Source organism: Vollenhovia emeryi, unplaced genomic scaffold (genome assembly GCF_000949405.1).
Source record: "Vollenhovia emeryi isolate VEMERY1.0 unplaced genomic scaffold, V.emery_V1.0 DF939265.1, whole genome shotgun sequence".
Taxonomy (NCBI): domain Eukaryota; kingdom Metazoa; phylum Arthropoda; class Insecta; order Hymenoptera; family Formicidae; genus Vollenhovia; species Vollenhovia emeryi.
The window spans coordinates 254,177-280,375 of NW_011967101.1; the positions used below are offsets into that span (position 1 = coordinate 254,177).

Sequence of the window (26,199 nt, forward strand, 5' to 3'; positions counted from 1 at the left end):
ACTTTAGAAAATCTTGTAGCACAAAGGACTCGATAAAAACGTAATGATGACGTTTTTCTAATTTTGTCGAGAATTAAACGTACCGAACCTCGAAATATATTCAAACTCAAATTACTTAATACTTGAATCACACAATCATTTTCTAATTAGTTTTCCTCTGCCATTTTAGAAAATCTTGTATGCACAAAGGACTTGACAAAAACGTAATGATGACGTTTTTCCAATTTTCTCGAGAATTACACACGCCGAGCCTCGAAATATTCAAATTTAAATGATTTAATACTTAAATAACAAAATTATTTCCAAGTTAATTGTCCTTTGCCACTTTAGAAAATCTTATAGCAGAAAGGACTTGATTAAACGTAATGATGAACCTACCGAGACTGCGACAAAAGTCAGTCTCGTCACTTTTGCATGCCTATTACCTTATTGTCGTGTCCGATCAATGGTGTCTCCGCCGTAGTTTCGTCGCTGGAGCGATTCATGTACGGGTGCGGCGGTGGCACGTAAATCGGTTTAGAATGACTGGCGACTTGCGCGTAAATCGTCGGCTCCTGGATAGGCTGTCTGCGCGTCAAAGTCGACATGGGCAGCAGCTGGGGCCGCTGGATGCTGGAGATTTGCACGGGCTGGTAGCAATTCGGAGGTATTCGTCGGTTTCCCCTTAGTGCTAATTCGACGTATGTTAGCTCCGAGCCCTGCTAAGACAACAATGTTGCTCTCAGAATTTGAACGATATAATTCGGTCGATTAAGAATCCGATTCGGGCACGCGTTATCGGATCGCGTGCACTTGTAATACAATCGATCAGTCGATTATTAAATCACAGCCGGGAATTTTATCAAATCAATCTAATTTTTCTAAAGTAGATAAACACGAAGTGTTGCTCAATTTTTTACGAATAAAAAAAAAGAGTTATTAATCGAGCTACATTTACTTCCATAAGACTTGTGAGCTGCGTTTTTATAAACGTGCTTACGCATATAATTAGAAATTAATTGCAACTGATCGCGACTAAGTGTTGAATTTGCTATTATTTTAGATTCATAATTGCTGAGCTTACGTTGTTTGCTGCTGCAAAGGTATTCGTTTCCGGGCGTTGCTGTTGCAGCACGTATCGCGGTGACGCACTTTTGCATAGTTCTGCATATGAATTCTCTATAATATAATAAAGTACAGGAATAATTACTCTGCTCCTTTGAGCTTGTATTTAAATTAGAATAAGTTGCGCATAATTACAAAATTAATTAACCCTTTAGCGACCTCTGGGACATACAAGTCCCACTTGCAGAATTCAAAAGGGCTAAACGATTTAACATGCATTCACTGTAACAACAAATGTATCAACCGAAACTGAAAACCTAAAAGGGAGGAGATAACTCGGTCGTGAAAAAAAGCGTCGTTTTTCGTAAACACTTTTAAAATAAAGAAACCGCCAACGCGGGGGAGGTTTTACACCAACAATCGTGCATCGCTCGCGTTATATTCTCACCGAGATAATCTATCGGCGATTGAATTGGTCTCTGGAAAAGCATTCCGGCGGTTAACAGCGACGATACAAGAGCGATTTGTCTTACACGGGGGGGAGGCGGGGGGGGGGAGGCCGCGTTTATCATGCAATCGCCGGATAAACCAGATCGAGGAGCATGCCGCGATGCGGAGTGACAGGTACTCTCGCCTACCGTTCGCGTGCGGTATTATATCGGGATTCTTCTCGAAGCTCTCGATGCTATCGGCACTGAGGGGCAAGGTCGACGATTTGTCACGCGGGGACGAGGCGCCGGTCCCCGAGGCCGCCAGGTTCGCCATGCCGCCGTCGTCATGAGAGTCCTCCTGAGATCGGGGTCGATAGCGGAGTTTGACAGCGAGCACGATCACGAAGATCACCAGGAGCAGCCCCGCTGTGGCTCCCACCACGGCGCCCAGCAGTGGACCCGACAGCGACAGCATAACTGGCGTGAGGGCTGTAAATTGTGTCCAATTGTTTCGGGGCGAATACGAAGAAAGGGGGAGGACAATAACGGAGAGCGCAGTCGAATTTCGCGGAGGGAGGCAAAGTAGCTGCGATAATGCTCCCACGAATTTTACGGTAACTAGAAATGTCCCCCATTGTCGTTCGACCGAGAGGCGCAGGGAACATCGTCGTGACAAGCTCAGTATCTTCTTCTTTACTTCTCGTGAAAAACATATTCCATTTGTAAATTAAAATTAAGTGAAATCGATCGAGTAAACTGACGAGCAATCTGAAGTTTAAAGACGTCTTAAAGTTGAAGACACCTTTCCACACGCGTTGGAATCCACCTGTGCGGCAATAATATGCCTGGAGTTTATCGCTGCGAGGTGTTATCAGAATTTATTCGACGCCACCTTTACTTCTCATAAAAAAATATTCCATTTGTAAATGAAAATCATGTGAAATCGATTGAGGAAACTTACGAGCAATCGGAAGGCGTTTAAAGATATTTTACCATACGCGCTGAAATCCACGTGTGCGGCAATAGTATGCCTGGAGTTTATCACTGCGAAATGTTATCAGAATTTATTCGACACCTCTCTCCTCTGCTCGTTTTTACCGAAAATCGCAAGCGATGCGTTCGTTCTTAAAATGCAAGAAACGACGTCGACTATCGAAAGCGTGATTTCGTATTCTGCACATTTTTAAGAGAAATGTGTTAACAAAGATCGGAAAATGCACAAAACGCGATAAAGCGTGCTGTTTCGCTACGTTGCGATTTTGCTCGTGAATGTCGATTCGATTATGGATAAAGCATTTTCGATACAAAAGCGGCTTTGCCGTGCCTTTTGTACGACCACGGTGCGTAATCCTTATGGAGAAAGATCCGAGCTTTGTTTACAGTTCGACTACTTTTATCGCGACTGACCGAATCAAGACAATCGCGTTGCTAGATTTGCGAGGAATCAAATGTTTAATCTTTCGCGCGGAGAATGCCTCTCGTAAATCCCTTCTCCTCCCGCGCTACCGACAATTATTACGATAATTTCATCGGCGATAATTATTCAGCGACGATTTACCGCGTATATTAAAGTAATTTTTTTTCATTACGCTCGCTAGTACAGGGGAAAAAACTACGTTGCGACACGAGCTCGTAAAAAAAAAGAGAGCAAAAATATGCGCGTCTCGCGTGACGGAAATATTTATAAGCGAGTGTCGCGCGTAAATTTATAAATGCAAATTATGACAGATTATGACGATCGCGTGAGTTAATAGCATACGTGCCCGCCTTACGGGCGTCAGGAGGGGAGGGTCGTTACTCGATCGGCAGGAGGGAAGCTCGAGGGTTGCTCGGGGAAGACGACGTTCTTTAATGAGGCGACGAGCGACGACGGGGTCGAACGCGCTCGCGTTTTCCGGCCGCGCGGATCTTACGCGGCAAAAGGCCCTGTCCTTTTATTTTTCGCGTGCGATTAAAGCGGAAGGTGTAGCTGGCGGCATAAATCTAACTCGGAAGCGGGAACGCCGCGCCTGCAAGCGTAGCATCCTGCCACCCTTCTGATACGTTGGGAAATACACGCGATAGGTATACGTGTGCACATACGCGCGTGTGCGCGGCGCGGACCGTAAAAAATGTCGTCGTAAAAAATGCGCGCGTACAAGCTTTCTCTTAGCTATAACGACGCGATCATAAAGGCAGCTCCGCGTTGGAATCCACCCACGCGGTAGCATTCCTGGAGTTTATCCCGACCTCCCTGGTCGATTTACGGAATGCAATGAGAATTTATAACACCTCCCCCGCCCTCCCCCGGCCCTCTGCCCGTATCTTAGAAATAATCTAATTATATCGCGCCGGCGTTGCTACTTCCTGGCTGTTAATATCCGCGCCCGAGTATTGCTAAAAATTCGAACAATTCGTCCGTATGAAAAAAAAGACAACAAAGAAAAAGTAAAATGGCAAATTAAAATTCTCCGCATTCTATCTCAGCTTTCATCCGGAGTGTGTAGCTTCTATTAAAGCTTCATTCTCTCGTTTGCGGATATCTTCAGTTATTTTCGCGTTTCGAAACGTGCGCGATCGTCGCGAGTTCGAAACCCGACGAGACTCACTTTCGCGATTAACAGGTCGACACTTAGCCCGCACTCTCTAAAAGTCGATCGGTGGATTATCGCCGAAAACAGCGAACGGTCGCTGATTTGCACGCGGGGGAAAAAATGCCGTTGAATTAAAGAAAAATGAAGTGGCTTGAATGTATACCCGGATTATACACTAATGTTATAAACTTTACTCGTCACACATAAATCAAAAGATTCCCGTTCAACGATCAACTAACATTTCGTATATTCATTTAATTACACTACTGTCCATATCTTCTATTCTTGTGTTTCGAATCAAGGCAGTCGGTCACAATAAATATAATATATCTATAGTCGTTTCCAACGGTTTCTCGAGGATCAATTCGCGATGATGATGAATTGTGTTTTTATGAGCGAATGGACAAATATGTGTCCGACAAAAAGTACGTTTGTTTTTTATACTTTACAATGACATTGATTAGTTGGCATTTAATTAGTTCACAGTTATAATAAAAATGATTAATTTTGCAAAATTTGTTATTGTTTTCTATCTTGTTAATACATTAGTTGGCTTAGAATATGCGAAAATTCGAAACTTCGAATCTTCGAAGAAAAATCCCAGCTCTAGTAGACATGGATATGTGGACGATACGTAAATATCTAATGGATATCCTTGGTAGCTATTTGGTGGACATGGATATGTGGACGACACATAAATATCTAATGGATATCCTTGATAGCTATTTGGTGAATGTGGATATGTGGATCATATGTGCATATCCCTTAGATATCCTCGCTGGTTATGCGGAAGATAGAGACATTTTATACATTTATTGGATATCTATTAGATATTCATAATAGCTATCTCATACAGCACACAAACGTTGAATCAACATCTCAGAAACGTTCCATTACAACACTGCAATATTACATCAATGTTACGAAATGTAGATTCAACGTTGAAAAGATATTGCAAAAACGTCTAATGTCCGCTGAATTGTAATGTCTTGTAAACGTTACGATTCAACATTCAGAAAACATTGTTAAATTATATTGAGTTAACATTGGCCGCGTTAGCAGAATATTTTTCACAACTGTTGGAAGTGCTGAAATTGAATTATTCCACTAAAATAATAATCCAATCTTAGCTCAGAAAATTTCTGACCGTTGCAAAAATATTATGTATATACATTTCGTAATTATATATTTTTTAAGTATCTATTTGAGTGTCAAAAAATAATAATTTGTTCAAGATTGTTTTAACGCTGCAGCAATATAAAGAATTAATGTACAAACATTAACCTAGATTCAACCGTGGAAAAGATATTTATACTTCAACATTCAGCATTGCAACGTTTCAGCAACATCATTTTAACTTTCTGTGCTGTATGGGTATGGACGTCATATGGATATGTATACCATAGATATCTATTGGATATTTATTAGATATTTTCTGTGCGGGCACTGATCTCGTTGTTACATGATTTGCTTTTCCGTGCAGTTATAACTGAAAATCGCAGTGGTATAGTTAAAGCTGCAAATCAGTGACTATTCACCGTTTTCAGTGACGATCAATGGATTGTCTTTTAGAGAGTAGATATTCGCGACAAGATAAGCGGCAGCTTCGCGACTTTTTCAGCGAACGCGAAATCCGCGCGGCCCATTATCTTGAGAGGCAGAGAGCCGAGGTTCGTGGAAAAATAATCCCTCTCAAATACGCGGTCGTCGAGTGTTTGCGCAGATCATAGATCATACAACCGCATTAGCAATGAATTTGGGATTCAAATGCACTCCATTCTCAACTCCCGCGGTATACTCAAGTTCGAGGCTAATCAAAACCCACTTATATCCGCGAACTCTGTTAAATGAATGCCTTTCCGCTGGCTCTCGTCCCTGTTCCGGTCCCCGTTTCCTTTCCCCGCCTCTTCCCGTCTAAACTAATATTAAAGCCAAGGATGCGTCAACATTCGCAGCCATCAAACTAAGCTAATGACGATTTGAATTCATGCCTCTACGTGCGCGGAAAATATATTTTGTCAGACCTGCGAATCTTTCGATTTCAACGCAGTCGCCGGGAACAGTAGCGGCTGATCCCGAACGGAGGTTCTTTGCGAGTTTATGTATATCTTGAAATAACGCGGGTGAAGATTCTTCAGAAATACTAAAAAGGACGCGAACAAGACAGAGCGCAGCTGGTAACAATTTGTGCCGCTTGCGAAGAAACCGTGTCGGTTTCGTATCAGTTTTTAGCCTCTTACTCTCTAAAAGTTGATCGGCGCATTATCACTAAAAACAGTTATAAATATAGCACTGAATAATTAATTATAACCGGGAATCGTTGAACATTCGCGATTTTCAGTGACAATCTACCGATTAACTGTTAGAGAGTACACCCGTTAGAGAGTACAGAAAAAATTTCTGGGCCCAATGCTATTACACTTCAATGTATCATAAAATAGGATCGATTATACAGAAGGGAATATTTTAATCTTAAATGGAAAATCTAGAATAAAATGACGGTATGTATCGTCTTTTGTCGAATATCGCGGCGCCGACTTCGTGCGTTGTAAGCTGGGGGGAAATTTTATTCTAAACGCAAGAATATATAAGCTTACATTTATATGAGTTACTCTTGTCTCAATATAGTAAGTCAATCTTCTTTTAATTCGATAGAGGAGAATGAGAATTCTTGATTTCATTTTGATATGGTCTTATTTTTATACCGAATGAGGTCGTGAGAAATATAAATACGTTAAGAATATTTTTTTGTCCCGGTAACAGAAATCCTTTCTGAGGGTGCATCTTAAAGATGTCTTTTAGAGAGAGAGACATGCATGTTCTCTGGGTATTCACTGTTTTCAGTGGTAGGTAATTCACTGATTGATGTTTAGCCAGCACGATTACATGATTTTCAGGCTAAAATTTAAGAGAAAATTTTCTCCGTTCAGTCATAGCAAGTAAGGAATTATGTGTACATTAATGGATGCACGAGTGCAAATGTAAGTGAGTTAAGAACCTTTTGTAAACCAAATCCACTTCTTAGCTCTAAGCTGAAGTTAATAAATCGATTGATTGATAAGAGAGCAAAATTTACGTGAAATACTTTAAAATGTCGCCAATTAGCGACTCATTTTAGATCCGCATTTGGCGTCTGATCCGAATTTGATCGTCTTACCCTACAAAATCCGGACATTTCGCCGCGAATATAGACTTCGTCGACGTGACGCGTTCACGTGACTTTTTTCATTTACTCGCGGTGTTTTCGCTACGCTCGCTAGACAGCAGGCTGCTGCGATCAAACAATCTTAAGCTTCCCGAATGAAGTAGATTCCGCGAGGCAACGTTAACGTGCAGCACGAGGGAGTTTCAGGAACAGCGCTTTCAATTAATCTTTCGCAAATTAATAGATAAGGTCACCGAAAGCGGCTTAAGTTCGAAGACAATGAAGCTGCACGCACAAGTGACGCGCACAACGGAACGCGGCGTTATTGCACGAGGAGCTCGAGTCATGCACCAGAGATTTGTTCACATCCATCTATTGTATCATGAGGCGTTTCGTAAGACGAGTCCAGGATAAATCCGGAAGGTTTAATTTAAATTAATCTGACGTTCGAAGACGGTTATATTTATCTCGCTTCATCTATTACTGCGAAAATTTCACATATACTCATTGAGTGTCACACAGATTGCGTGTCTCCTTATTTATGTCTGTTTACAGTCAATTCTTATATTTAAGGATCGTCTTAAATATTTTCTTAGCCAGTAAAATGATCTGTACATCTTTGAACATGTACTTAAGACAAAGTTAAATATAAAAGTTGACTATAAACAGCAAGTAATTGAATTCGCTGTTAGTCAAAAGGTCGTACAAAACGAAACTTGGTGCAAAATGACAATTACGAAAACGCGAATTAATCGAAAGGTCAAGAGGTATATACTTGATTTTCTGTATAATCAAAATGTAACAGTTAATTTTTGGATTATTTTCGTTATCTTTTATTGCATCCGCTATTACGAAAGGTGCTCATCACGCTCAATTAACTTTTAAGAGAAGGGAAGCTTACTTTTCGCTGTATAACGCCTTAACATATGAAAGTTACAAGTCAAATTTATGAGAAAACTTGCCCGTCCTCTACACCCTCTGAAAGGATTTCTGTTACCGAGACAAAAAGTATTCTTGACGCATTTATATTTCTCACAACCTCATTTAGTATAAAAATAAGACAGTATCAAAATAAAATCAATAATTCTTATTCTCCTCTATCGAATTAAAAAAGATTGACTTACTATATTGAGACAAGAGTAACTTCTAATGTAAGTTTATATATTCTTGCGTTTAGAATAAATTTTCCCTTCAACTTACAACGCACGAAGTTGGCACCGCGATATTCGACAAAAGACGATACATACTGTCATTTTATTCTAGATTTTAGAATTTTTCATTTAAGATTAAAATATTCCTTTCTCTATAATAAATATGATTTTATGATACATTCAACTGTAATAGCATTGGATCCGGAAATTTGTTCTGTGTGTGTGTCTATTAGACCTCTTATGTCTAAAAGACTTTTAGATGTGCATGTTCTCTGGGTAGTCACTGATTTGCAGTTATAAGTGCACCACTGAAAATCGCAGTGGTATATTTATTATATAACTGTAAATCGGTGACTATTCACTGTTTTCAGTGATAATCCACTGATTGACTTTTAGAGAGTGGCACGGCACGGCATTTCGAAGAATCTTATGAGGCTTTTTATAAATTTTACCACACATTTTGCTAGTAATTATACGTAGCATAGATTTTATTAGTAAAATGTAAGGTGCGATGTCAAAAAACTCTTATAAAGTTCTACAAAGTGCCCACGTTGTCCCACGATTACATGATTTTCAAGGTAAAATTTAGGAGGAAATTCTCCCCGCGTTGTGTTATTACATAATTGCAAGTTCGCTCTTTTGTATTATATATTCACAACTTTATTGTCGATATCGTAAAAGATACGTTTTTATGTCGCTCATTAGCGACTCCTCAAATTGTTGATCCGCATTTGGTATCCGACACGAACTTGGTCACCTTACCCTAGAATATATGGTACGTTAGCGAGTCGAAATTTTCATTAAATCAAGCATGTCAATGCGCTGGGCGAGCGCCTGACTGCGCAATCACATTTTAGTATTTGACATTTTGATATTACACTTCCGTTCGAGGATCGTGATAACGTTTCCCGCGACACTTGAGGGATATTCACGTACGTCGCACCGTCGCACCAGGAGATCAAGCTGGAAGATTAGACTTGGCCACAGAGCAATTTTGGATGAATGCTTCTCGACAGGATTTACACGTACAGGCGGTCGCCTTAGCGGTATCCCTTGGAAACAAGTTCTTCCGACTTTGCCTCCCTTTCGCGCGCGTGCTAACTGTTCGCGGGATATGCCGGGGTAAACCGACTTCCGCCAAGAAAGCGGCGAAACCTTCGATTAGCATATCTGCGCCGGTTATCTTTACAGAGTGTCGTTCGTGATACCGCCGCACATATCCACGACCGGCGACAAAAGTGTAATGCAATAATCGCATAATCGCATTTAAGATCAAGTACATGCGTCACGTTACCGGGCGCGAGATACGCCCGTGTGTTAGCGTAGTCTCGGGACAGACTGTTTACGCAAACGATTTCCCGCGGGTGTGTCATCGCGAAAACTAACAAACGCGGGCGGAAGATAATGGATTATTACATTCATTTATGATAATGCCTTGTCGCGCGGCGGCACCGCCTTCAACTTGCAGGAACGTTTCGCGGAATAAGTCGCGGAGATACGCCGCCTAATAAATCATTTGAAATCTATTATAGCTGCCCGCGCCTTTCAAAATGAATTTACGGTGGCCGCGCGGTGTTGATTTACCGGCATATGAATGTTACACTTGCGCGGATTTCGTAAAGTTAATGAATATTAACTCCAATTTACGCACAGATACGAAATAGATGTGGCGACTGATAAAACATTTTTTTAATGAGAAGGAAAGTATTTACACAATACACAGCCGATTATAAATTGTAATTACTTTGGAATAACTAATTAGTATCACATATTTTTGTGGTGCGCTCGCATTACGGGGACGTCTGGCGAAATTAGATTTTTTCATCTCTCATTATGCCACACATTAAATATGATTAATATGCAGCGGGAAAATGAAGAGAAAATGATGGTATGTCTGTCGCAACGCGGCAGACGTTAAACACGAACACATTGGCACGCTTTATTAAATAAAATTGAATTCGATATATAAATTACTTCTTTGACGTTCTGCAAATATTGCGGAGCATAAGGATTTGTCGCATTTAAATATGAATGAAGACCCGCCCCCTTTAAACATTTTTAATTAAACGTGCGACGGTGACATCGCACCAACAGACTTTTTTTCTCTCCGCTCGCTAAACTTTACGTTACACAGAAACACAAAGAGAAAAGTTCATATTCAATTAATTAACATGCACAAGCATCAGCGGTGCTCTTTAATTCAAACGGATGTACGCTTTCTTCTTGCACCTTAAGTTGGTACACGTACAGTGCGGAAAAATTAAGGAGGCACACATTCACGGATACATGCGAGAAAAATTTGCAAGCGGGAGTTTGCGGAAACTCCGGAAATGTAATCACAACTAATATAGGCGGTGACAAGGCACATCTATTAGCTTAATCAAGGAGATAAGCAACATTTTTCCGCGCAAAGATGGCCACGTGGCGCGGCGCGCTTTACGCGGCCCTGGGCGCATGCAAGATCTGACCGTGTCGTACGAAAACAGCGTAACAATATTTTGCAAGTCAATCCGCGGTATTCCCTTGGCGATTGCCTTCAATTCGATGGTACCGGCTCCTCGATGGACGGTGGAAAAAAAAATGGACTCGCGCGGTACGTGCGCAAAACAAATATGCAAATTTCGAGATACTTCGTGATGAATTCGCCCAAGTGTTGACCTGTCGGCGGGCTTTCCACCGGCTGAGCATTTTTATCGCGGGCGAATATCGCCGCGTGTGTAGAATATTAGTCTGTTTCAGCGCGCGCTGCACGACTCGGACGGGACGTTTCTCTACGGTCGCAGCAGACCGTGCAGACGTATGGGATACTGATATTGACTGATAGAAAGAAAATTTATAATCCCTCCGCAAGAAAGTAACGACGTGGAAAGATACCGCCGGTTTAAAAACGATTTCGAATTTCCTGCTCGAAATAAGAACCGCAGGATAAATTTCGCGATGATTATCCTCTGACTTTCTCTAAAACAATGCCATTCCCGTTCGCTGAGGGAAATGGAGACATGATAAACTACGTAAGGGATCATTAGAGGAAAGTCCCCTATTATGAGATAGACTCCTAATACGAGATAGCGGGATTTCTGTTAAGTTAATAGGCGTCGTCTGTTCATTCCACCATGAATTTATTGCTCTTGGAGCGAGACCTGTTTTGGTGGAAAATTCATTGTTAACTCGTGTAATCGTCGCGAGGAAAGATTTGCGATTGAATTTGGGTGTCAAAAACCTGCTACCTCATATCAGAAGCCTGTGTCAAAATGGAGGACTTTCCTCTACTACTGCACGACGTATGAAATCACGGGGAGCAATTATACGCGCAAGCGGGTGTGATCGAAAGATAGAACAGCTGAGTGTACTACTTGGGCTTTCAAGTGGCTAGAAGTGAATTACAAAAATCGCAGACGACCTGATGTCCGCTTATTTCTCCTTCGTTATGTACACAGTTCCTATTCTATCTGCATCACGGCTTTCTGTCTATTGCTGATAGCCTCAGGCGCAATTCGTACGGCGTAAGAATTCGGGAACGGCAGTATCGGAGCGGAAAATTTGAAACGGACCGTAGACCGAGTGTACCCGATAGGATGACCGTACCCGCTCGCGAGGTACGGGTCATTGGCTTCAGAATCTCGCGATCGCGATGCGACGGTACTCTTCTCCAGTACGTCACCGGCCGAGAGACGAACAATATCAATTGTACAAGCGGCAATGAGCCGACGCGATCGATTGTTTGTACACTCTTGAGCTCGCACCGCGTAGCACCGCCAAACTCGGGGTACAAACTTCTACGTGGAATTGAGAGATTCGAGGTACGCGCTGATGGGGGATATTTTTCCCACACTGAAAAAAATTTCTGGTTGAATATGGACGAATCAGATAATTCCTTTAGGATTCACCAGAATTCCTTTAGGATTTACCAGAATTCCTGTAATCCTACAGAAATTCTGGTAAATCCTAAAGGAATTATCTGATTCGTCCATATTCAACCAGAAATTTTTTTCAGTGCAGCATATTAGTACGAGGCATAAATATGTAATATACGAGGTGATAACGAACGTATAACGATCAATTGGAGGTCCCGCTCTATGAAGCCACGGCACCTCTTTTTAAGAGAAACAAAATTCTCCGTACGTATCTCCTGAAGTAGCACGAGGTAGAAATGTACCTCTAAATGTCTCGTTTCCATGCCGGACAGGCATTTGTTATACTCTTCCTGTGTTGCGTGAGCCGCACCCGTGATCGCGTAGCTAATGTACCTCCTCAAAATGAAACTCCCAATCTCGAGGTACCAGCTATTTGGTGGATTTTTACGTCTCTTATAATTACGTACGGTTTTGATTTCAACGTGTACCTGCGATGTGTTTGGCAATACATGCTTAAGAGTGTAGCTCGATCGCAACGACGATGTCGCTCATCGCCGCTTCGAGGGCTACGAGGTCTCGCGCGAAAGCACCGTCATGGGGACAATAACGGGGGCGGGGCGGCGGGGGTGCGGGCGGGTTGGTAGGACGATCCATTGTGTATCTGGGCCCTACCTGGGTAACGGTGGTGCTCCTTATTGGTATTACCCTCCTGAACAAAGTGCGGACTGTGGAGGACCGTGGCGTCGCTCATGGCGTGCGCCGTCATGATCCTGAGGGACAGCACGAGGCCGGACTGGCTCCTCTCGGCCGGCAGATTCGTCACCTCGAGCATGCTCGGCGTCAGGCTCGTTGCGGACGCCAGCAGCCGTCTGGTGTCGGCGTCGAAGACCTGCAGTACGTAGGTGGCCGTGTTCGCGTCGAAGTACTCGCTCTCGGCGCAGCTCACCCGCACGGTCGTCCGGCTCTCCTCGCGGATCGTGCAATTCTCCGGCGAGGGTGGTTGCGCCAGCCTCTCACCTGCTACCGGAAGTGGCACAACACACCAGCCTCAGCCTAACTCACTCGAGAGCGCGCGGAGATGAGTTTCGGGGGTGCGGCAGGGTAGTCGAAGGTAACGCGAGGCCGAGAGTCGTTTCGCGCGTAGGGAAAATGGCGTACGCTTGAATTAATTACGACCCGACACACAATCGCGACGTCCGGTAGGCTCGTTTCAGGCAATGAACTTTGGGGTAATCGACGAGCTCGTGTCATGTTGCAATTAAAGAGAGACTGACGAACAAGTAATTAGAAGTCTTCTCCTCGGTGGGACTGACAACTCGGAGGGTTGGAAATTGGAACTTGGCCCGAGTCGAAATTTTGGTACTATTTTGACACTTTTAAGGATAATTTACACCTACTGAGCTGATCTATACGCCTACATAGACCAGCAATAACCTACTTTGATGACATTATATTTGTTTACTCCTCCCTTGAATCTTTAACTCTAAAAATTTACTTTAGCTCCTACTTAAAAGGACCTACTTTAATGCTAAATTGGCAAAAGCTATAGAAATTTTCGACACTATCAGTTTTAAAGTAGGAATAAATTTTGTACCTGCAGTTCGACTTCTTTTACTGCCTTAGGTCCTACTATATAATAGAATTAAAGGCTCAACATAGGGCCAAAGTTTCGTCTCGGGGAGATTTTGTTGTAAAGAAAGTATTCAATCGCAGGCGATGTGTCTGATTTGTTCTTCACAAATTTCACGAATTTTGTGATAAAGGATACGCATCAAGATTATCGATATTCAAGGAGCTTGAAGTTGAAGAGCGTGACGCTTCTATATAAAATCACAAGAAATAGAGTTTCTCTTGCAACGTAAACAATCCCTTCTTTCAAACGTTGTTATAAACAATTAATATTGTTAATTTGGTCTACTACATTTTGCACGATCGTAATTTGCGAATATATTTTCATGAAAATAATCGCACTTTCTTCGCCAAAGTAATAAATGAAATGGTTCGAAGATGGACGCAGCTTTGCTGAAGTATGCAAAATCGTCTACGAGTAATCGACACGACAGTTGAACGGAAGGGCTCGCGTTCGAAAATATACCACGTGTTTGTTAATTTCTCTAGACGTTCGGAGCGCATGAAGACATTTATTCAAAGATGTGTCCGTATAACGTATTAATCTCTTTCATATTTTCCAGACGGCTCCTAAATTGGATTTATTTTCGAGAAGATTGATTGACCGCGAAAATAATCGGCATTTTTCACTCGTAATTTACGGCAATCCATCGAGGAATCGTCAAGACATGTATACCCGAACGAACGGAGCTTAATCAGTCGTAATATTGCTCGCCATAATGCGTCCCCGCGTTTCCGCGAGCTTGATGGCGCGCGATCTCTTCGAGAGAGCTCGATCACGCCGATGGATTTCCATGAAATGTGCCAATCGTTCGTCACGCTGCGCACGGACGTATTTTAATGCAAAACGTCAAAATGCAATCGATACCTGCCAGTCATCGAGCGAGACGAGCCGATCCGCGCGCGTATTTTTGTCATTTTTATCGCCTGGAAAGCTGCCATTCGAGCGGCGCGCAGTCGTTTAACGCAGTCCATAGCTTTCACATTGCGCGAGCAAAGTGTATCTATTCTGAGTGTCCAGACCGAATTTAGATTTCAACGATACAAGGAAACGCGCGTTCGCTTTTCGTAAAACCTGTACAATTTTCGAGTCCTCGAAAGAAATTCGCGCGACATCTCTTCCTTCGTACACGGGAAAAAAATGATGCATCAACAAGATCAGTGTAATTGAAATCACCCTAAAAAAACAACCCTTTTAAAAAAAGGTAAAAAAGATACGTCAAGTATAAGCGCCATCCAATCAAGAAGTATATAATTTAATTATTTGGATATATATTTGGTTAGAAAAAAATTCATTTTATTGTCTCTACAAAAGTAATGACATCATCAAATTGCGCCAACTAAAATGAATATTTATACAAGCTAGATACTTAATTATTTTTGATATTAAAATGTTATATCCAAACAAGCGAGCATAAGATTTTACCGAAAGAAGTAAAGGAGACAATAATATTAACGAGACAAATTTTTAATTACTTATTCAATAAAAATATAATGCAAACAACTTTAATACAAATAAATATCTTCTTAAAGGACGGCCTTTTCTAATTAAATTGTTTGATACATATCGGTCCTAATTCACGACATTATTATTTATTAAAAAACTTGGCGTTGCTAAATCGCTGAAATACACAAACTAAACTTACAATTAATTCTAATCCCTATTTCATAACCCACACGCGCGCGCGCACACGCACACACGCATGCACAAAAGAAAGAGAGAGTTTAATACTTGTAAGGAAGGAGGAAAAGCGCAATTAATTGAAATAAAATCGTTGAAACGACCTCGCCATTAATGAACAAAAAAAACATCAGATAGTCGTCTTAATAATCTGGATATTTAGTTCAATAGCAATAGTTGAAGCATAAAATTAAAATCCACAGCAAATAATACGATCGAGCGAATTATTTATGTTTGTGGCAGCCAGTGACGTTAACGTTTAACTCCAGCAACTTCATTGTTTTTTTAATTCAACGGCATTTTTTTTCCGTGTACGATTCGCGGATTGGAGTTCAACGAAACGTTTTAAGAACACGCACGCACACACACATACACCTATTGGGATCGAAAAAACGGGACCAAATTTCGCGAGCTCGGATTTTTTTTTTGTTCTTTCGCAAGAGCAGCACGTATCGCCGAGTCTTGTTAGTTCAGGCGGCGGCGGGGTCGGATATAAATTGGACGAGAGTAGCGTAAGGAACGGCGATTTGTAACGAAGGAGGGCCAGCTGATGCGAAATACGAAAGCCTTCTATAGTCTGGTTTACTCCTATCTCGGATCCGCTGCGGTCCAGGCCGCAGTAGAGCGGATAAACGACGAAGCCGACGGGTTCCGCAGCCGCCTATTAGCCGCGCATTATTAACGCGCGTAACACCGCTTAACGTCTGTCTACGTGCCACCCACAGGTTAATCGTGAGCAATTAGTTAGAAGAATGCGGCAGAAAATTTGACTCGAGAAATAGATCGGAAACGCTCGAAGTGGTTTCGGAATGATCATCGAGTAAAATATTCCTCGGAGAAGAAGATTTTGGAACGTAATCCCGAATCTAAATGCACGTTCCTAAACTCATAAGAAAAAGCGACCATTCTGCCCGTCACTATATACAGACTAGAATAGAGTATAAACTGAAGTGCGCAAAATGACGGACCGTTACATGATTTACAGAGAATGTTTTCCTCCGGCAGCTTTCGTTAAAACTTACGACATTATTAAGTCTGATATAATCTTTTTATTGTAAGCCCAACTTTATAATTTAACCGCGGCTTATACGCGACTGTCGTATTCTAAACGAGGGTAAGCAGGATTAATTAAATTTTCTTTCGTTCGAGGGGAAAGAATGGAATCACGTCAAAGCAGATTAAGGCTGCTTTCCTTTTAGGAGACACGAGTTAACACACTCCAGCGCAGTTTGCCACTGTGAAATGGCTAGGATTTAAAGAACGAGATTTTAAAGGCCTGTGTCCGCGACGCCAGAACTTGGTCCAAGTTCTAGCTTCGTGAAATGTGTAGCCAATCAACTTGCAGCTATTCCATAAAAGCTGCGGGTTGATTGGCTACACATTTCTCGGAACTAAAACTTGGACCAAGTTCTGGCATCGTGGACACAGGCCTTAAGAAAAGATTCTATCGAAATACTCGGAGCGGATGCGTTCTTCGGTCAAAAACACACTCCGACTGTCCTCCCGAGCAGAGTCGAAAAGTGTCGGCTGAGTTTGAATGAAATTCTAAATGGAAAGCGACGCGTGTCGATTTGTGTCAAAAATGTCCGACTGTGTTTTCTGAAAGGAAAGCAGCCTTAGTGTCACGTTTTCTTTAGAATCTACGCATGTGTCTATTACAGTATGTGAAATTAATTTTTACATATACCCGTCTTCAAGCAGACTCGAATGTAATCCTCTACGAGAAAGCAGTAAGGTACACGTCGGCGTCCAATGAATAATCGTTTGTAATTTACCGTCAAACATGCATTCGTCATCGGCGCGAATATTTGATGTCCCTTTTATCAAGCAGCCTCGCTTAATTGTTCTCTAATAAAATTACGAGCTACATTTCCGTCGCGGGGAGGAGGAAATCGTGCTCCATTATAAACTTATTACTGATTCGAACTTTTCCGCATATATTCTGTAGTTGTTTGTCCAACTCCGGGTGGTAATGAGGAATATCCAGTGCAAACTGTCTGGATGATCTCGCGCGAATCAACACAAATGCACGATATTATGGGCCGTGTGCGCGTAATATACTCGTGAACTTTCATGCGGCCACTCAAAAAGCCGCTGAAATCGAGTTACGATGTTATTGCACGAGAGAGGATCAACATGTTCACACGAGCTCTACGATGCAAGGCCGTGCAGCGTAGCGAACAGTGCTCAAAATATTAGATCGATTCATAAGCAATATCCGTCTACGATGCTCCCTTTATATTGCACTTTCCGTTCATATATTCCCGTATGCATTTACGACGCATTCGTCGTTTTACGCCGCGGTGGCAAAGTATACGGGCGGTATTGTTACGGCATTGGCGCGTGCGGTTATTCGATATACTATCGAGTCTATTACGTCGAGATTGAGGAGACCTCTTCACCGAGGAAGGTGATTCTGAACTTATGACACCAAATTACTTGGACGATGTACAAAATTAGGTGTAGTATAAACGTTTAAATAAAATCTACGCTCAGAGATCAAGGGGTGATTCAACTTTAATGGCCCAAAAACTATGCTTATCTTTAACAATTTTTTTCTCAGTAAATACACCATACAATGAAATAAATCTTTATGGGATTTATTAGGGCGCTCTTAAACAACACAATAAAATTTTTGTCATAATTTAAACTATTTTTTACTTAGGCGTTTTCTACGCCGTTCGAATGGCGTGTCAGAAAGGACGCGAGTCCGCTGCGTTGATGACTTTTGTCATTCAGGCTTACCTGAAACAGAAAATCAAAAAGATACTTAATCTATATGAGTGTCGCTATGTCTCGAACCTCAATTAAGAATTTATTTAAAAATAACAAAATGGTGCCAGTTTGAAAAAAGTTTTAAAAAGTACTTTTCTAAATTTTTTTTCAAACTGGCACCATTTGGTTATTTTTAAATAAAAATTCTTCATTGAGGTTCGGGACATAGCGACACTCATTAAGAATCTTTTTGATTTTTTGTTTCAGGTAAGCCTGAATGATAAAAATCATCAACGCAGCGGACTCGCATCTTTTTTGACACGCCATTCGAACGGCTTAGAAAACGCTTAATTAAAAAAATTGTTTAAGTTATGACAACAATTTTTGTGTGTTATTTAAGAGTGCCCTAATAAATCCCAAAAAGATTTATTTCTTGTATGATGTATTTACTGTGAAAAAAATTGTTAAAGATAAGCATCGTTTTTGGGCCGTTAAAGTTGAATGACCCCTTAAATATTTTAAATATCTACAGAACCACGTGCATGGACAAGGAGCCAGTCGAATGAGCCAAGGAGAGTAATCCCAGAAAATCTCACCTTCGAGAAAAATGTCTCCATCGGCATTGAGGCATTTGTCTCACTGAGTAACGAGCCTGGTGATTCCACGCTCGTGGAAGACCCTTGGTTTTTGCGTTGAAATGCGTGTAACTGCCTCCCGCACCTCGTCGTCCGACGCAAACCTGCGACCCCTCAGCTGCTTCTTCAACGCACCGAAAATGTGCAGAAAGTCACAAGGGGGAAGAGCCGGGCTGTGCGGAGGGTGCTCGACAATTCCCCACTTAAAACTTCCGAAGCAGTTGAGGGGCGAAGGATCGCGGGTTTGCGTCGGACGATGGGGTGCAAGAGGCAGTTACACATATTCTGACGCAAAAACCAAGGGACTTGCACGAAGCGTGGAATCACCAGGCTCGTTACTCAGCGAGACAAATGCTTCGACGCTGGTGGCGACTTTTTTTCGAAACAAAGCCAAGAGTCTCCGGAAGAAAATTTCCTCGGCTCACTTTCACTCGACTAGCGTGGAATTTCTTAATAAATAGAGAAATTATTAAACGCGATGCATGGTGTATCTGGGTCTTTAAATAAATTATTGCTATTATTGTCACTAATTTTTACGATTTTCATTAACGTTGTTGTCACTATTGTTAGCGTTATTATTCTTGCAGCTCTACCATAATAAAGATTCCACTCGGAACACAAAGCTGCTTAGAAGTCCGCGGAACATCCATCCGATCTCTACCTAACAATGCCGCACCACTTCGGAATGTTTCGCGTCGTTCGAGGCTTACTTATGAATCGTCTGGTAAGTACATGGTGGACGACTTAATCGCGGATCGACTCGCGATCGATCATTCTCTCCGAGTACGGTTGTTCGCGGCCGGACGACTCACCTGTTCGCCTCTCAGGGAGATTCAGGGTGGTGGCGCGAAAGTGCACGGTCTCGCTGCGACCTTTGGCGTTAGTGGCGTAAATGGAAACCTCGTAGTTGCTGCCGGGGTCGAGGTTGCTGACGGAGAAGACGGGCACCTTGCTCGTCTGGTTGTAGATGGTCGTGGGGCCGCCGCTCTTGCCGGACCCGGCCTCGCGGTCCACCTGCATGGTGAACTTTTGCGGCAGGCCGCCATCAAAGCCCTCTATGCATTCCACGTAGATCGAGTCGGTGGTTTGATTTAACAAGGAGCAGTTGTGCGGGGTGTCCGGGCGGCCTGTTGAATTCGCGCGCGATCAGCGATCAGTAGCGGACACGATTCTGCGTGTCGATTAGCGACGTAATTAGCAAACGTGAATGAATGCTTAATTAGCAAATTTGGAAGGTATCCTATGAAACCATAGAGAATATCCCGATCCGAGATGGAATTGATCCCGCAAACGAGCGTGAAATGGTGGAAATCGTTTGTAGTGGGTATCGTTTATCGTGGGAACCGTTAATTAAATTAATTACGTAATGTCGCTCGATATTTAAGGACGTAATTTGTTTCAATCGGAATTGTGCGCGCGAGAGACAATTTCTATCTATTTTTAAATTATGTTGGTATATTGGAAAGTCCTCTACTATCAGATATGAGTCTAATATGAGACAGTAGGTTTTCAACAACCAAATTCAATGCACAAATCTTTTTTCGCAACGATTACACGATCTAGCAGTCAATTTTCTATCGAATGGATTACCTCACTCCAAGGACAAGAAATTTATGGTGGAACCAACAGATGACGCCGATCTCATAATAGGGGACTTTTCTCTATACTTTTGTGTATTTGTCATAGGAAAATTTGGATATAACAAAAAAACCTGATCTCGAACGCGCCCGAAAGAATGACGCGACACATCTACTTACCGCCCAGCTTTTTATCTACGCGCGCAGTTTGCGTACGTTTAAGGACCGTAAAAGCTTTTCGCAAAATAAAACAATCGCCTATTTTAGACGAGAATGAAGCTTTCAACAAAGCTGCTGACGGTGCAACTGTCTCGTGCGCGCTTCTAGATTTGATCGGCCTCTCATCGGCCGATGCGAGTTTAGTTTGAATTTTCGTTTTTGTTCGACTACGGCACTCAAATTGACATGTCCCTTTTACGCAACGTTCACTTTAATGACGGTTTTTATTGCATGTTCCGGTAGTTTAGTACCAGGCGCAGTACTAAAATGCGTTTGTCACGTATTGACGCCGTCCGTCTACGGCCTGCCCCCCCGGACCTTTATGAACGATCTGCCCCGCGGCGAAGAACGGGTAAAAATGCTCGCCTCCCTTAACCCGTTTGCACGCGAATCTTTGTGCTTACCGCGGCGATAAAAATATGGCGATATCTCTTTCCAATATCTCGCGCGAATATATTTTTCGAGTGTAATTTTCTTGGTGTTACGTTCGATTAAATGGACTGTATTACACCGCGTCAAATTGGCCTTCGGGGAAAATGTGACACCGTACATTAACATACGTGCCGACAATTGCAGATGCACATTTTAAATCGAACATCTATGGAACATGGGGATATAAAAGTTTCTTTGTAATACAAATGTTGCAATAGCTCGCTGCTTTTCCAATAGCGAATTTGGCAACTCGCAAATACCTCTTAGCCAGTAAAATGATCTGTATAGTATTCGCATATTTTTTTTTTGTTAAACAGTTCTCGGACATGTAAAAGTGCGTATGGGCACGTATAAAAAAAATACGTGTCCCTTATTTTGAGCTGGAAAAACAACATATTCAACACTCATTAAAATCGGTGTGTCCCCTTGGGTAGATTTACTTGTCAGTGCAAGCTGCCGAATTCGTTATAATATTTCACGAGCGTAAATCTGGAAGTAGTTCTGTTAAATGCAAATATTAGCAAAGATTCAATAATGCGTAATATGAACTGCGGTTGCAAACAGTTAGTTGAAACAGAGAACTGACAATATTAATAAAAGAATAATAGAAATGCATATGCACACGGCGCTTACAAAACGATTCTCAATTCGCAATTCTCTCGTCGTCACAATACTAGATGTAAATGTAAAATAATAATGTGGCGAATGTAAATACGCGCTGCTTCTACCCGGCTGGTTCACGGCTCTGAATTGACTCCAACTTTCTTTATTATTTCAAGTACCATTGAGCCTGCATCTTCGTATTAACAGTTTCTGATTCGCGCCTGAACATTTTCAAGACGCGAGAGAACGTATTACAAGCAAAAAATCGGCAAAGAGCGCGTCGAGTTGAAGCTACATTGAGTTGCCTTTTCGGTTTATCGAGATGCCGATAATTCGATGAAGACGCAGTGAATTGCAGAACGCGTTGCATTTATAATTCACCGGATGTCGGATGGCAGTGTTTCGACGACAAGAAGAGTAAATGCATCGAATCTATCGAATGCGCTTTTCAAGAGTTTCGGAACGGCGCAACATTCGTCTCCTAAAATCGATTGCTCCGCTCGAAAAAGTTGTGTGTCGCAGCTGCGACGTCATCGAACGATTTATCTGTCTTCGTTCCATTTGATTTATTCACCTGGCGACGACAATGTTAATATCAGCGATCGCAGAGCCATACAAAAATATCAAACGCCACGCATCATTTATGTATAATACATGTCATTCGTGTAATTTACATGTTTGCGCGACAAATTCGATCGCGCTTCAAAAAATTCAAATGCAGCGCGCGATTACGATTCAACTCAGATAATACATTCCGTTTATTGCATTATTTAATTATGCCACTTTAGATATTTGCATATAATAAATTTTTACCGAATTATTAATTGCCTCGTAATTGGCTTCAAAATATATTACGCAGCAATTATGCTGTAAAATGCGGCGACACATTTCATTACGGTATATCCGAGCATGAAAAACGTGCGTCTGCGTTTTAATAATTTCCATTTTTTCGAGTATCGAACAAAACGTGCGAGAAAGAGAGAGAGAAAGAGCGCGCGCGCGCAAATGAATCCAAGAAGTCGCCGCGTAAATATTTCCTCGCGAATCGATCATGGCGAGGAGGAATACGCGCGTCGCGAAGACATCGGGAGACGTATGTGGGCTAGATCTGAAGCAATTTTTCAGAAGCCCGGTAAGGTCGAGGCACTTACCAGCTGGCACGATATGGTAGACGCACGGCTCGAGCTGAGTGCCCTGGTCATTGCTGCCCCAGCAAAGGAGAGTGCCGTAGTCCAGCTCGGTCATCGGTGTGTAGGAGGCTGTCGAGCGTGTACGGTCGCTCGTGACGTGCGCCTGAGGTATGTCCACCGCCTCCATTGTATTATTGAATTTCCAGGTGAACGATACTTCCGACGGGTTCGCCTCCAGCTCGCACGGGATCCTCGCGGTCTCCTGCCGCGCCACGCCGAATACCTTCGTCTGGCCGTGCTGGCATACCGGCACGACTGGAAATGTAAATGTTGGTTCGCGCGCGGTGAGAATATAAGCTTTTGCATCGCGCGCGTTTATCCTTCGCGATCGCGGCATCGCAACGCGACGATAAATATTATCTGACAGCGAGGCGCGCGACATCCCTTTCGCGTACCGAACGCTCCAATTATTACATTTCAATAATTCGCGAGACACGTAGGTGGATCAAGAGGATGCGCATGATCCGCGCGAGATTCCTTCGCAATTGCGATCGTTGAAGATGACAATAATAATGAAAATGGCGAGTTTTCGGGATTAATTTTAAAAGAAAACTCTCTCCGCGTAGTCATAGCAAGTAAGGAATGATGTGTATTAATGTAGCGAGGAAGGATGCGCGAGTGCAAGTATGAGCGAGTTAAGAACCTTTTGTAAACCAAGTCTACTTCTTGGCTATAAGCTGAAGTTCCGAAACTGATTGATTGATAAAAGAGCAAAATTTAAGTGAATTACTTCAGTTACTGGTAAAATAAATGGTACAATTTCACAAAACTCGCACTTAAAATTCTTCGAAACGCCATGTTCTCCCACGATTGCACCATTTTCAGGATAAATTTTAAGAGAACAATTCTCTCCGCGTGGGGTGAATTGAACTTCGGCAGACGGAATATTTAACGCAGTCAAGTGTTCTTACTGCAAAAGAATCTCAATGTGGTACACGCATATACAATACACCAGATTCTTTTACGCAACTGGAGGATCGAGTGCTTGATTAATTAATTTTTTAAATTAAACGAGACACAGTTGGCGCCTGTTTTACACCCTCGATCTAGTAACACGATTAGATCTTTTCGATGGTCTGAATCGGTGAATGATCGACACGTAAATTCTACTATATGTCGAAGGCTAATACGATTATTAAGCACTACCCGTAATTAAGCATTAACGATGGAATTCATGTCCCTGCACCATTCCCGAGTTTCGTGTCAACCTCAGTCGACACGGTATCTGATATCGCCGTAATATACATAATACGCAATATACATGTATATATCCTGTAATCTACATATTGCAATAGCGCGCCATTAGTAGAGCATGTCTTCATTGTTCAGACGGGGTGGGGGCATTCGCATATGTTCTTGAACAACGCTTTCCCCCATTATATTCTCCGTCGGGGAAGCAGTTACTAACATCGTTTCACAATTCACGGCAACTAAAAGTACATTGTTACCCACTCGGTAAGAAAATAAGCCTCCGGCTGCACGCAACTCTTTACGCCGCAGGGAGGGAAAAAAGGTGGGAACGCGTTCTCGAGCACTTTGCCAACTATTCGCGGAGCGGCTCGCGAATGAAGAAGCTGCACGAGCATGTAAGATATATTCCTACATTTCGTCGTATTAACTTTGATATTATGAAAAATAATGGCAAAGTCCGCGTTCTTCGTCGAAATAAACTTTCCACTTGAATTGTATGTTGGCAGTAGGAAGAAAAAAGTAGAGATATGGAAGCCTTGGAACCTGTATATAATCCCAGTACATAATCCTGTGAAGGATGTAGTGTGTAGCTCTTCTGGAACCACTTGACAAATGGATCGTTTTGACAAATGGACCATTTTGGCAAATGATCGATTGTATCTTTGGGGAAAATGTATTTTGCGGAACGCAGTTCGGAGCATACATTTTTCTGCCCGAACCAAGATAACGATGTGACAATTAAAACAAACGAGAGAAGTGTACAGCGAATTCGGTCGCTTGCACTAGTGCGCACTGAGTGCACACTAAAGCTTGTTTACAGTCAATTTTTATATTTAAGAATCGTCTTAAATATCAAATATTTTGTAGCCAATGAAATGATCTGTGTAGCGTCCATACGGATCGTTTTTTGGCTAAATACTCTTTGAACATGTATTTAAGACAAAGTTAAATACAAAAAGACTTCAAAGATAACTTGACTATGTCTGGCAATTTTTATGTTCAAAGCTCACATCGTTTCGACCATGATTTGTGGTTCAACTGATATAGTATCAAATGTTCAGTGTAATAAATTGAAGGAACAGAACATTTGATACTATATCACTTGAAAATGACCACAAACCATGGTCGAAACGTTGCGAGTTTTGAACATAAAAATTGCCAGACATGGTCAAGTTATCTTTGAAGTCTTTTTAATTACTACTGGCGACGTTGAAGATTACCCCTTGTTAGTTTAAATATAAAAATTGACTATAAACTAGAGATGTTTATCGACATTCGATACTATCGATTGCTCGAGGTTTTTTTCAACCCCGATATGGAAATATCGAATAAAAAAAACCACGAGTGGAATATCGAACGAATGCTTTCGAACAACTTAAACAAAAATAAATATTTTTGAAAACCGACCGGCAAGTTTAATTATGCGGAGAAACCTGCATATTTGTATATACATAAGGAAATCGCCCAATCGCATGATGCGGTTAGAGATGTGTTTATGTGATTGGCTGCGTTTGACGTCCTTGTTTACCGTTGCGACCCATAAACGTGCCACTCATCTACATCTATCTACACTAAAAAAGAACCTCGCGGTACTTCGAAAACGAATAGACCTATTGGCTGATTTGCGAGAACTTTCGACTTGGTGTGCATATCAAATTATCTTCCCTGTACTTTTCATTATAAAAAAGTTAAAGGAACCATAACGAAGGTTTTTTTTTAAATAAAAAATGTCGTTTATTCGACATTTCACTCGGTGTTAACTACGATACTCTCTAAGCTGGCGAATATATTCATATTCGATAGTTTTTCCCGATTTCGATTTGTCTACTATTAAACCGGGCCTTAGTGTGCACTCAGTGCGCAACCATTTTGTCCATCGCTGTACATGCACATTAGATTGTTCGATTTGATTTAAAATAAGCGTTAAAATCACCATTAAAAATATGATTAGAGCTCATTAATTGTGAAAAGGGCGACAGGAGCATATGACGAATACAAAGGTTTTTAACAATGCGTTTGTAACAAGATGGAAAGAACCAGAACACAATAGTTAGTTTTTTTGAAAATATAAATATCGACACGAAGTCTGGCTTCAAATGAAACAAAACTAACTATTGTGTTCTGGTTCT

General features: G+C 41.9%; 1 protein-coding gene and 1 long non-coding RNA gene across 8 annotated transcripts in view; one reads left to right on the top strand and one right to left on the bottom strand.

Moving 5' to 3' along the window:
* LOC105559556 overlaps window positions 1-22,891 on the top strand; it is a 31,850-nt gene extending 8,959 nt beyond the window's left edge. The window contains exons 2-3 of the long non-coding RNA XR_001008759.1: window positions 19,446-19,582; window positions 22,815-22,891. This is a non-coding gene — a long non-coding RNA (uncharacterized LOC105559556). The remainder of the gene's footprint in view (window positions 1-19,445; window positions 19,583-22,814) is intronic.
* LOC105559555 (nephrin-like) overlaps window positions 1-26,199 on the bottom strand; it is a 73,180-nt gene that overhangs the window by 5,740 nt on the left and 41,241 nt on the right. Inside the window, exons 9-14 of one of the 7 annotated variants that reach the window (XM_012007932.1) lie at window positions 22,841-23,134; window positions 19,671-19,985; window positions 12,871-13,218; window positions 1,683-1,952; window positions 1,064-1,158; window positions 426-701 (exon numbers count right to left, since the gene is read on the bottom strand). In XM_012007932.1, coding sequence (XP_011863322.1) covers window positions 426-701; window positions 1,064-1,158; window positions 1,683-1,952; window positions 12,871-13,218; window positions 19,671-19,985; window positions 22,841-23,134 — 1,598 coding nt within the window. Of the gene's footprint in view, window positions 1-425; window positions 702-1,063; window positions 1,159-1,682; window positions 1,965-12,870; window positions 13,219-19,670; window positions 19,986-22,840; window positions 23,135-26,199 lie in introns of all 7 variants that reach the window. The other 6 variants (XM_012007931.1, XM_012007930.1, XM_012007935.1 and 3 more) reach the window with 6 other exon arrangements.